The sequence below is a fragment of the Raphanus sativus genome, unplaced genomic scaffold (assembly GCF_000801105.2).
Source record: "Raphanus sativus cultivar WK10039 unplaced genomic scaffold, ASM80110v3 Scaffold0008, whole genome shotgun sequence".
NCBI lineage: Eukaryota > Viridiplantae > Streptophyta > Magnoliopsida > Brassicales > Brassicaceae > Raphanus > Raphanus sativus.
Genome location: NW_026615334.1, coordinates 92,594 through 105,610, shown reverse-complemented (window position 1 = coordinate 105,610; position 13,017 = coordinate 92,594). Strand labels below are relative to the sequence as shown.

The 13,017-nt window shown below is 30.3% G+C and overlaps 1 protein-coding gene across 1 annotated transcript; it reads left to right on the top strand.

Annotated features, from left to right (window-relative positions):
* The first annotated feature begins 8,435 nt into the window (after positions 1 to 8,435).
* Positions 8,436 to 10,265, top strand: LOC108834637 (IAA-amino acid hydrolase ILR1-like 3). Its single transcript, XM_056995596.1, has 4 exons — positions 8,436 to 9,020; positions 9,111 to 9,398; positions 9,486 to 9,596; positions 9,668 to 10,265. The coding sequence occupies exons 1-4, from the start codon at positions 8,562 to 8,564 to the stop codon at positions 10,052 to 10,054; spliced, it is 1,245 nt and encodes a 414-aa protein (XP_056851576.1). The 5' UTR covers positions 8,436 to 8,561; the 3' UTR covers positions 10,055 to 10,265.
* The last annotated feature ends 2,752 nt before the right edge of the window (positions 10,266 to 13,017 follow it).

The following is a 13,017-nucleotide window of genomic DNA, read 5'->3' as shown; positions in this document are numbered from 1 at the left end:
ATAAAGAAGAACAAACGATGGTGGAAGGGCAGAAGACATGCAAGAGGACGCCTAGCTCAGGGACAAGATCTTGTATGAAGGATAATAATTGCCGGTTTTGCGTCACAGTCGAGAAAGCAATACGTGGTACTTGCGATTATAAATTCCCTAGGCGCCAGTGTTTCTGCCACTTTCCATGTTAATCAACAGAGCCGTGCCAAGACATTTTTATGCCCTATGCCAAATAAGTATTATATAACAATATTTTATTAAATTGTTTTTGATAAATAATATTAAATAATTTTTAAAAAAACATGTATAGAATTTAAATAAATGTTGACTATTTATGTTTTAAGCATAAATATAAAGCTATACTGTTGGGGTCAAAAGCCGTCATTACGAAGTTAGTATCAAAACATTCGATAAAATAAATTTTATTTTATTTTTACGAAAGAAAATCGTAAAAATAAAATATCTTGCGAAAAGTTCCGCAAATTAAATAAAGTTCTCGTCAAAACACGATCATCGAAGATAACAAAGAATCGTCGAAACACGAGAATATGAACTTTATAATCGCAGGATCATACGAAGCTCGGTCGCTATAGCGACCGAGTTCGGGAATAGCGACCGAGCTGCGGACAAAGTTCGGTCGCTATAGCGATCGAACGTTCGTGCATCGATCATTCTCCGAAATGTGCAAAGTCTTCCAAAACGACGATACGACGTAAAACTATGCATTCTCGACTATCCGTAAAACCGTTCTTCGCAATCCACGACTATCCGTTTCTTGATCTCTCGATCAAATGGAATCGTACGTTTGGTTTACGATAAAACCGCGGAAACTTAACCTTATCGGAGAAATCGTAAAAAGTCTTAATCAAAAATACGGCCCAAAGAGGTCCTTAAACTTGATTCGAGGCCCACTTGCGATTTCTTAAAAATCCATAAACCTTATGACAGTTTATGCTTGGAGGATAAGCATCAGTTTCCGCGGAAAAATGGAAACTTTCCGCAGATAATCGTGGAGATCGGAAAAAATGGAATATTCCGCAGAAAAAAATTCCGTTTTTTTTTCCGAGCTGCGACTCAATTAGGTTTAGCCACCTTCGGATATTAAAACTAGGGATCTTGCCGACAGCTCTCATAGCCGAAGCACGTTACCTTGTCGTTGTTACGCTCATACGCAGATTCGGAATAAAATCCTTCTTGCTCTCTTTTTATGATTTTTATTTTTATTTTCCGTTATTGTCGTGTTCTGAATGCTTGACGTGTGGTTTCTCAGAAATCCGGGACCTCTGGGAAATTAGGGTTTTCCTACTTTCCTAAAATATACGAAATATTGACGGTGCGAATTTCGGTTCCCACAGTTTGGCGCTAGAAGGAGGGGGTACGGATCAATCTTACCCGCAAAAACCGCTCAACAATCAGACGCGAGATGGAAATCTCATCCTATCCAGACGAGATCTCATTCAGGGAGGAAGCAACGGCCGAACAGGCTAAACCACGTGATGACCTCCTGGTAATTGAGCTAACAATCCAACCTCTCTCTAATCTCTTTGGACTTATAAACACCAAAATTTATACCAATTTATTGTTTTTGTCTAATGTCTTTCTCACTAATTTATCTTGTTTCAGATCTGGAAGACTTCTGGACGACTTACATGTTAGTCGTCTGGACTTCCTGGAAGCGGACTTCCTGGAAGTCGTCTGACGGAGTCTTCTCCCATGTTTCTCCCTTTCATAAAATATCTAAGCGTTTTGGCAAGTTTTTATGTATGATTTTTCTTCATTTGATAACTTCCTGTTGTATACATTTTTTACATTTTCCCAAACTAAAACTCTTCAAACCCACTCTAATCTCTTTGACTTGAAAACACCAAACTTTATATGAATTTTTTAGTTTTGTCTCATTTCTTTCTCACTAATCTATCTTTTTTTTCAAGGTTTTTAATCAGATGGTTCTCATCTTCCACTTGGACATGTACGTTGTGTATTCTATAAAATTATATCTTCCACTCATTTTCTCTGTTTTAAGCCATTTGAACGTTTTTAGATGTGCATGCTTTTTAGATTTGGATTTGGATATGAAGAATTTTCAGATCTTAAAGACTTCTGGGACGACTTACCTGTTAGTCGTCTAAAATATAATGCGCCAGATGACTTCCAGGAAGTAAATCGTCTGGACTTCTTGTAAGTCGTCTGGACTTCCAGGAAGTCAAGTCATCTGGACTTCTGGACTTCCTAGAAGTCTTTTGACGAAGTCTTCTTCCATATCAAGCGGAGTCCAAGCTTGTCTTTGTAGATGACTGGTCTAAAATAGTTTTGTTTGTGGTATGTTTTGTGATTTGCATGTGTACTCCTTTAGTTGTGATTTTTTGTAAAATCAGTAATAATGTTTCCCAAGATGTAATTTATGTGCTAACAATGTGTTTACACATTAACAAATCAATGAAATAATTGACTTCAATAGATTTTTCTAATATTTGGATATCTCGTATGCAATAATAAATTCCAATGGCCTTCTTCTCATCTTAATAAACAAGAATGTTCGTAGCCTCATATTAGTACAAAATTTTAAGAAGCATTTTAACCCTTCTTCCAACTCATAACAATAATCATCATTGGTGTCTATACCAATAATACTTAAGAGAGGGAAACAAACAATAGTAACTAGTCAAACTATATCACATTTTTACAAGTTTGTGTTGAAAAACTTAGTCAAATTTAGTAAAAATAAGAGAGAAAACATATTTCAAAAATATTAGTTTTACATATCTTAAAGCTACTTATCACTCTTAAAAATACAAGTTATTCAAAAACTAGTGTAGAAGACTTAAAAACTAGCGTAGAAGAATTAAAAACTAGCGTAGAAGACTTCCACGGAAGTCTTCTTGGATCAGTTAAAAACTTTAAATAACATGAATGTTGGCAACCTCATAAATATCACCAATTAAGTTATAAATTTCATTCAGTAGCCCTAAAATTGACTAATATACATGAATTAACAAAACATATTAAAAAGTCTTTATAGGTTTAGAGAAAATGAAATTTTATTAAACATTGACACAAACGACTTCCACGGAGGTCGTCTGGACGACTTCTAGGAAGTTGTCCATTTAGGTTAGTTTTGCAATTGATTTTTAACCTAGACGGTTTACAGGTTAGTGGTCCAACTTTGTTTGATAAAAAAAATCGAGACGACTTACAGGTTAGTTGTCTACAGAAAACATGTTAGTTTTGCATTTGACCAGAATGTGTCAGAAATTTGACTTTTCCTGAGAAAATTAAGAAAAGTATATTTTGTTTTGCCTAGACGACTAACGTGTAAGTCGTCTCAGGTTAATTTTGCAATTGAACTATTAAACAAAAAAAAATTCTAGATGACTTACATGTTAGTCGTCTCGAGTTTTTTTTACCTAGACGATTAACCTGTAAGTCGTCCAAGATTAGCAATATTTGACCATAATCTCGAAATAAAATTATGGTCGACTTACAAGTTAGTCTACTAGGTAAAAAAACTCGAGACAACTAACATGTAAGTCGTCTAGAATTTTTTTGATTTAATATTTCAATTGCAAAACTTAACCTGAGACGACTTACAAGTTAGTCGTCTAGAAAAAACAATTTTTTTTTTAATTTTCTACTGGACGACTAACTTTTAAGTCGTCGAGGAAAAGTTAAATTTCTGACAAATTCCGGTAAAATGCCAAACTAACCCGTTTTCCCTAGGCGACTAACATGTAAGTCGTCTCGATTTTCTTTTTATCAAAAAAATTGGACGACTAACATGTAAGTCGTCTAGAAAAAAAATTAAAAGTCAGATGCAAAATGAACCCCTGAATTGACATGACGACTTCTAGGCAAGTCGCCTGGACGAACAGATCTTGAATATATATTAAGCTATGCACTTTTCTTTTTTTCGTTGCAGTTATATTATTATACAGTATATATATTGTATGCAGTTAGTTACATTTAGATACTTTTTTTTGGTTGGGCTCAACTAATAAATTTAATAGTATTGATTGTAATATGTGATGTTAGTTCTGTTTTGACGTATCTCACCTAATATTAAGGGTTTGTAAAACTTTTTTTTTCCTTTTTGATCTTAACCAAACATGATCTTTTTTTTTCTTTTTTAAATCCTGACCAGCAAATTTAATAGTAACTAGATAATGACCCGTGTAACCATGCCGGGTTTTCATTTCATTTATATATATTTATAGATACTTGTTTTACATTATTAGTAGTATATATTGATGTTAAATATATATTTAAATGTTTATATAATTATTTTAAATCCAATAATTTTGTAGTTTACATGTCGTAATTATTTAATTGTTGCAAACCATCACATATATTTATCATTTTTATTATATATTTATCCTATTAAATTTGCATTTTATTATTAAAGGATTCAAAATTACATGGAAATATTTTTTTTAAATTAATTTATATTTAATTTAAGTTAAATTCTTACCTCCACTTCAAAGTCTCGATTACCTTTTAGCAATTTTTATGTTTATTCATTTTAGATAATATATTTTTATATTTGTAAATTTAAGATATGTTAATTTGTACACATGTATTATATAATTTATTGTGTGAAACCCGTTTTACTAACATACTATATTATTTTAACATAAGTATTTTTATTTAAAAAAATAAAATATATTAATATATCAATTTAATACAATTTTTTCATATTTAGTTCATTATAATAATTAGTTTAATTTAAAATATTATGATTATAAAATAAATAAATAATGTGATAAATTAGTATTTTCCTTTTATAAATGATAAATAAGTATATATTAATGTATAACAAGATTTTAGTATTAGTTACAAAGTTATTAAAAAACTTTACATCAAATTTAAGCATTGAGATCTTTTAAAAATATTTTGCAAAAATTTGTTGGATTTTTTAATATATATGTAAAACAAAAATATATCAAAATATATTATGATTAAAGTAGTTATCCAGATATAATGTCAAATTAAATGATATGTATATGTTAATTAATGAATTTCTAAAAGATGATCTACTTTAAACATCACACATAGAATAAGTCATGACTTCTCTTTTAATATATATATTTTTACTTAAAAGTTTTAATGATAAACATGTTACTAAAAGTTATCTAATTAACAAGTAAAATTGTAAAAAATATTAGTAATATGAAAAAACGAATTTGAAAATGGAAACTCTTAAAAAATAGTTAATATTAACTGGAAATAATTATTTGATAGTAATTTTATTTTTCTAAATGCTAGACAAAATATAATTGTAAAGAATTATCGAATATTAATTTTTTTTTCTAAAACCCTAAAACTGTAGAAGAATTATTTGATAATTGTTTTTCTTTAAAAAATCATAAACAAAATAGATTTGTATCATATTTTTAATTGCTGGAACTTCACACGACATAGACAATACACGGTCAAGTCTGGATATTGGGTTGCTCAAAACCTATTGAAGGATGCAGATGAAAAGCAAATGTTAGAGCCAAGTATTACAAAGCTCCAAGCCTTTGCTTGGAAGATAAAGGCGCCGCAGAAAATTTGCCACCTTCTGTGGCAATTGTTAACTGGTCATGTGGCAGTAATGAGAAATCTAGCAAGGAGAAATATGAGATGTGACAATTACTGCTAGAGATGTGGTGAACCACAGAAGTCAGTAACACATGCTATTTTCGAATGTCCACCTGCTCTACAAGTTTGGTTACATTCATCGATTCCAACTAATCCTGGTGTTTTTCCAGCATCAAGTATCTATATGAATATGAACTACCTCTTCTGGGAAAAAGATGGTTCACTTGAACCAGAGCTTGACAGGGATCCTTATCCCTGGCTAATATGGTACATCTGGAAAGCTCGAAATGACAAACTCTTTAGGGGAATAGACAGAGATCCACTGGAACTAGTTCGATATGCTGAGAGTGAGTTTCAAGCTTCGAATGCCAATGAGACGATACCTCCAGTAGTACAAGAGAGTACTGTACAGGAACCCCAAGTCATAAGCTTGGGAAATATTTTCTTACTAGATGGATTATGGACAGCGCTTGCTCAATTTAGTGAATGTGGATGGGTCTGGTTGGACAGTGGGGGAAAACGCAACTCATGGGTTCACACAACTTCGCCAGAAGAGAATCAGCTCTGCACTCAGAAGTGGAAGCACTCAGATGGGCGATGGAGAATATGCTTCAACATTCAACATGCCAGAACTTCGGAACAGACTACAAATAATTGATCGCAATGATCAAGGAACCTCAGGCTTGGCCAAGTTTTGCTACGGAATTGGATAGAATAGAGACACTGCTCATATGCTTCCCGGCCTTCAAGATTTCTTATGTTCCGCTAGCGCGTAATCAGTTTTTAGACTTTTTAGCTAAGACAGCTAGATCCTTCCATAGGAAGTTACATTTTGTTGGTTATTCTATCCCGGTCTGGTTACCCAGACCACCTCAAGTTTGAGTAATAGAATAGTCGTTTGCCGTCAAAAAAAAAAAACAAACAAATGTGGTTCCATGTTTAAAAACTCACGTCACATATATTTTGTGAATTACAAAACTTTATAATAAAATGCATACTATGGCTTTTTCAAAAAAGAAAAAAAAGTATGAAAAAACAAAATAAAAGGAGCAATGCTGATTGGTACTTGCCACCAACCTTAGCGCTAAAGTCGTCGTCTACTTTCGAAACCCCCTCCCGGATCGCAGCTTCTTTGCGTTTTTTTTTTTTTGATAAAACTTCTTTGCGTTTTTTGAGATGGCTATATGCTCAATTGCACACTCAACGCTTCTTCTTCTTCTTCCATTGGTGGTTATCGCTTCTTCCGAGTACGAGTTGCTGAAAGAAGCTGAGGGGGATAAAGACTGGCTAATCTCCGTGAGAAGTTATCTAATTAACAAGTAAAAATTGTAAAAACTATTAGTAATATTGAAAAAACGAATTTGAAAATGGAAACTCTTTAAAAAATAGTTAATATTAACTGGAAATAATTATTTGATAGTAATTTTATTTTTCTAAATGCTAGACAAAATATAATTGTAAAAAATTATCAAATATTAATTTTTTTTTCTAAAACCATAAAACTGTAGAAGAATTATTTGATAATTGTTTTCCTTTAAAAAATCATAAACAAAACAGATTTGTATCATATTTTTAAAGTTCTAACCAAAATAGAATTGTAAAAACTTATTTGATTATATTTTTAAGAGAGAATCTGATGATGAACATGATACTAAAGTTACTGAAGTAACATAAATAATTGTTTGATAGCAATTTACCTTTTTGGAAATTCTGAAGAGAAGGTTATATGACGTTAATTTTTATTTTTCAAAAATCCTAAACAAAAATGTAAAAGAGTGTTCAATAGTATATTCTTTTTTTTAATTGTGAATAAAAAAAGATTTATAAAATAGAATATTTTCTTTTAAAAAAAATCCTAGCAAAAAGAAAATTTCAAAAGCTTATTTAATAAAACATTCACTTGGTACATAAGAAAGTGTATAATGTTGTCATTGACTCGATTAGTGTTATTTAACTTTCAACCTTTTTATTTTATTGTAATTTCTATTTCGGGTTATATTCAATTTAAACTTTTAGGTATAATGTTTTCTCTACCCCTAAGTACAAAATTGATAATAATTCATTTATTATTAAATTTAAATTATGTGTGAAAATGAGTTTTTAAATATTAAATAAATCTCACACACATATACAAAAAAAATCACAAAACTATAATAAAATGGTTTATTATTTTATGTTTTTTATTAAATAAAAATATCAAACAAAACCCATTGTAACGCACGGACTCATATTTAGTGATCCAATAAAACATAAAATATCTGATAATATTTTTTTATTAAATTAATCTTATACTTTTTAAATATTACATAAACTCGTGGTCTTTAAACTTTGATGATGTTTTTATTATGTCATCCAAATAAAAGATAATATAAAAACTTATTAATATGACAGTATTAGTTTATTTTTGTTATTAATAATCTATTATAAGTTTGTGTTTTTTTAGATTTAAAAGTAATTTTATGATACATAGATTTAAGAAAATAACATTATGATGTTATTATATTTTTTGATTAATTTAGTTTCAGAATATATATGTCTACTATTTGAACTTAAAATATTTATATTAAATAATATTTTATAAATATGTGTAAATCCATTATTTATTAATCCATTTAAATATATATAAGCAAGCCCAAAACCAAAAGACTCAAATACTATTGATGAATTTTATTAATTTTTGTAAAAATAAGGATATTTTTGGAAGCAATGAAATTTTTATTAAGGACATAAAATGATAATGCTCCCCTTTTAATGGTATAGATAAATACAATAAAACAAATGTGGTTCCATGTTTAAAAACACGTCACATATATTTTGTGAATTACAAAACTTTGTAATAAAATGCATACTATGGCTTTTTCAAAAAAGAATGAAAAAACAAAAATAAAAGGAGCAATGCCGATTGGTACTTGCCACCAACCTTAGCGCTAAAGTCGTCGTCTACTTTCTAAACCCGCTCCTCGATAGCAGCAGCTTCTTTGCGTTTTTTTGAGATGGCTATATGCTCAATTGCACACTCAACGCTTCTTCTTCTTCTTCTACCATTGCTGGTTATCGCTTCTTCCGAGTACGAGTACCCGCGTCTACTGCTGAAAGAAGCTGAGGGAGATAAAGACTGGCTAATCTCCGTGAGAAGGCAAATCCACGAAAACCCAGAACTCCTTTACGAGTTGCACCAAACCAGTGCCCTCATTCGCCGCGAGCTCGACCAATTAGGAATCTCGTACCTATACCCGGTCGCGAAAACAGGAATCGTCGCTCAGATCGGGTCCGGTTCTCCTCCGGTTGTTGCTCTCCGTGCCGACATGGACGCTCTCCCCTTGCAGGAACTGGTCGAGTGGGATCATAAGAGCAAAGTCAACGGCAAGATGCATGCTTGTGGCCATGATTCTCACACCACTATGCTCCTTGGTGCTGCCAAGTTGCTTACCAAACGCAAACATTTTCTCAATGTAAAAAAAAAAAAAAAAGGATGAGCCTTGCCTTGCTTTTGATTGATTATAGAATGTTTTTTTTTTTTAATTTTTTTGAAACTCTAAAAGGGAACACTGAGGCTTCTCTTCCAACCTGCGGAAGAAGGTGGGGCTGGTGCTTTTCAGATGATAAAAGAGGGTGCTTTGGGTGAATCTGAAGCCATTTTTGGGTTGCATGTCAATCATGATTTACCTACGGGACAGGTGTCAACCATCTCTGGTCCTGCTATGGCATCCACCACCATTTTCAGTGTAAGAATGAGTGGTTCTTGTGTTGATCCACTCTTGGCGGCTTCCTCTACCATCTTAGCATTGCAATATATAGTCTCTAGGGAAGCTGATCCTCTCTTAAGCTACGTACGTCTCTTGTTTACTTTCTCCTCTTGATAATACTTCTTCTGTTCTGTTGCTAAACAGAGTTTTACTTGTTTTTTTTGGTTTTAGGTGCTGTCTGTTACGTTTATCAAAACCCGCCCTTCTGATGTAGAATTTGGGGGAACTTTGAGGAGTCTTACAACGGATGGCATGACCTGGTTGAGGCGCAGGATGAAAGAGGTAGCTTCAAAACATATTAATTAAATGCTTAGCTAAACAAGCCAGGGCTTAACCGATCGTTGGTGTTACAGGTGGTTGAAGGAGAAGCTCTACTACATAGATGCCAAGCGGATATAGACATGCATGAGGATGATCATCCAATGTACCCAGCAACTGTGAACGATCACAAGTTACACGAGCACGCTGAAAAGGTTCTGAAGCTCTTGGTTGGACCCGAGAATGTCAAACCGGGTGACAAGATAATGGCGGGCGAAGATTTTTCCTTCTATCAACAGAAAATTCCAGGTTACTATCTAGGAATCGGTATCAGAAACGAACAAGTCGGTTCTGTGCATTCGGTTCATTCACCTTATTTCTTCCTTGATGAAAATGTTCTTCCCATTGGATCAGCAGTGTTTGCTGCCTTAGCCGAGATGTATATACAAGACCATCAAAATCAAACCAAGTATGGACAATGAAGAAGAAAAGACCAAAGCTCAGATCTAAAGTCTCTTAGTTACTTACTTTCACAACTCAAGTTATTGGTCTTCATAAACAAAATAATTTAAATTTGACAAATCATAAGTGTTCCGCTAAGTAATGCATCTTACATTTGCAGGTGCAGTTTATATAGAGTTCTAGTGTGTGTACAGGTTGGAATTAACATACTAAGTTTCAGTTTTTCTGATTCTTTACCACAACTTCAATTAGATACTGTTAAGTCCTTGGCTTTGAATCCTGCTTTATCACTTCATTGCATCTTCTAAGAAACCGACCTTCGCCAAAAGAATAATAAATCAAAGGGTCAGTCTTCATCTCCACATGCTTATCAAGAAACCCAATTCTAGGGTTTTAGCAGAAGGACCTTCTTCTACGGTTTGGTCTCTCCTTCTATAGGTTATCTATACTATTATTTGCGAAGTGATTTTTCGCAATCGAGCTCTCACGTTAAAAGTTAGAGTGGTTAATATCGGTTCTACCCTTAATGAATTATATATATAATTATATAATTAAAACCGAAATTTATTAATAATATTATTTATTAAAAAAATAAGACAATTCTTATATATTGTGTTGTTATCTTAAAATAGTTTTCTACTATAAATGTTAAAAATTAGATATAATTTAGTGGTTAAAATCAATATTAATTTTTTTATTAATATTTTTTTAATAAGATAATTCTTATGTATTTTGTTGTTATCTTCAAATATTTTTTCAATTATAAAAGTTAAAATAAGATATAAAACAATTTGTAATAATTAAGTGGTTAAATTCAATATTACCTTTAATGAATTTTATATATAATTAATTAAATAATTAAAAAGATTTAAATAAGATAATTCTTATATATTGTGTTGTTATCTTAAATTTTATTTTTTCAATTATAAAAGATATAAAATAACATATAAACTATTAATAATTAAATAGTAACCAACTAAAACCATTATGTATAAATATATTTTCTAAAATATTTCTAATATGTGAATGTTTTCTTTTAAAATATTAACACAATTATAAACATATATATATATATATATAATTTGATTTTTGATTTTTTTAAACATAAATAATAAACTACCGTGCATTTTTTGAATTAATAAAATATAAATTAATAAAATATTTGTAAAGACGATGAAGTCCGCACTTGCGGGCAAAACATCTAGTTCCAAGTAAATTAAAATCCTTTGAAATATCGGAGAATCCCCGTTAGTAGAAGTTTCACATTTTATCCGGACGCAAGGATTGACCCTGTAACTGGAATCTTCCCAGGTAAGAATTGAAGACCGGTGCCTCATGAATTATTTATTCCCAACACTGACAATTATTAAAACTACTGGTTCTACTTGTTGGGATTCTACGATCCATGTCCGAACTCTACATTATCCGATTAGTATAATGTTTCTATTTTGAGTTTAAAGGCAAGTTTTCATGAATTTACTTTCGGTTTCCATTTCAAAAGAGCTCATACTAATTAGAATTAAATATTTTTTATGTATTATATTTTTGTTGTCTAACTTCCGAAGTGAAACTTATATTGACATCTCTCACCACTGATAAAAATATCTATATTATTAAAATTGAAATACAAATACAATTAACCTTATTTTCAACAGATTTGTTACATCTCTCATTTCTTTATTTTCACTCATTTTAATTACTTTATTAATTACCCTTTCCAAATAATTTGACAGATTACAAACATAACCCAACTATTTTAATTATTTTATTCTATCTTTTACATTTTCTTCACACTTTATATTTATATTGTGATTTCATCCATACTTTTAGAACACGACCCATTTATCTGCACAAATGTATTTTTATTTTTTGAAACAATGCAACCTTATGTGTATTTATTTTCACATTTTACAGCTAAATTATCGTTTTTATAATTATTAATATACATTTTCCATATATTATATATTGTTTTAAATGGAATTTTAAAACATAAAATTTTATTTATTACAATAATTAATTATATTTTATTTTTCTACCATTAATTTATATCATCATATATATTATTGTATTTATAAATAATTAGATTTTTATTTATATTAAAGTTTACTACCAATAACATATTAAAATTTAATTTATATTTAATTTATATGTTCTAAAATTGATTATTTTGTGGTTTTTATTTTTTTATAAAATAATGAGAAATATAACTACAGATGTTTAAAACAATATTATACTATAAATTTTATAAATGAATAAAATAATTCCATATATTATTGAAATTGTGAAAAAATGATATTAAAGAAATTACAGATACTCTCTGATTTTATTCACATATTTTCGTATTTGTTTACTAGATTAGTTACAAAAAGTTTATAATCAAAGTCTGAAATTGAAATATATGTTTATATTTCCATTTATGAAAGAATGTAAAAGTGGAAGATTTTAAGGGGTAAGCTTAATTAAATTATATAATATCATTTATTGGTAAGCTAGATTATAGGAAGTAATTTGGACTCAAAAAAGAAATGAATTTGATTTTAAAACAATTGATCGTTTTTAGTTATAATTAAAATAAGTATCTGCACGTCTTTTTGGTATATAAATGCTCAAATTATTTTAAGAAATTATTGACTTGTTGGAAAAGAGACAAGCATTAATTAAATATAAGTTTTTAAATTTTCAGTAACATTGGATTGTAAATATTGTGCAAGTTTAAGAATTAGTCTTAATTTGTACCTCCTTTTAAATATATTAAATCATTTCAAATGCTTGAAACAAGAACTTTTTATTTATTTACATAATCAATTAGGTATGGGTATTCATGTATTTGTTCAGGTACGGATCAGTTATTTCGGGTATCAATTTTTTTTTGAATTTTAAAATTAGAATCCTTTCGGATATTATAGAATTTTTGATGGAGTTAGAGTCGATTTTTTACAGGTATGAGTGGGTTTGGTTCTGGTATGTAGGAACCTAAAAAATA

Bases quoted from the DNA above. Each gene is read 5' to 3' on its own strand.
- LOC108834637 (XM_056995596.1), top strand. From the start codon at position 8,562: ATGGCTATATGCTCAATTGCACACTCAACGCTTCTTCTTCTTCTTCTA. The intron at 9,021-9,110 runs GTAAAAAAAAAA...AAACTCTAAAAG, and splicing joins AACGCAAACATTTTCTCAAT to GGAACACTGAGGCTTCTCTT. The intron at 9,399-9,485 runs GTACGTCTCTTG...TTTTGGTTTTAG, and splicing joins CTGATCCTCTCTTAAGCTAC to GTGCTGTCTGTTACGTTTAT.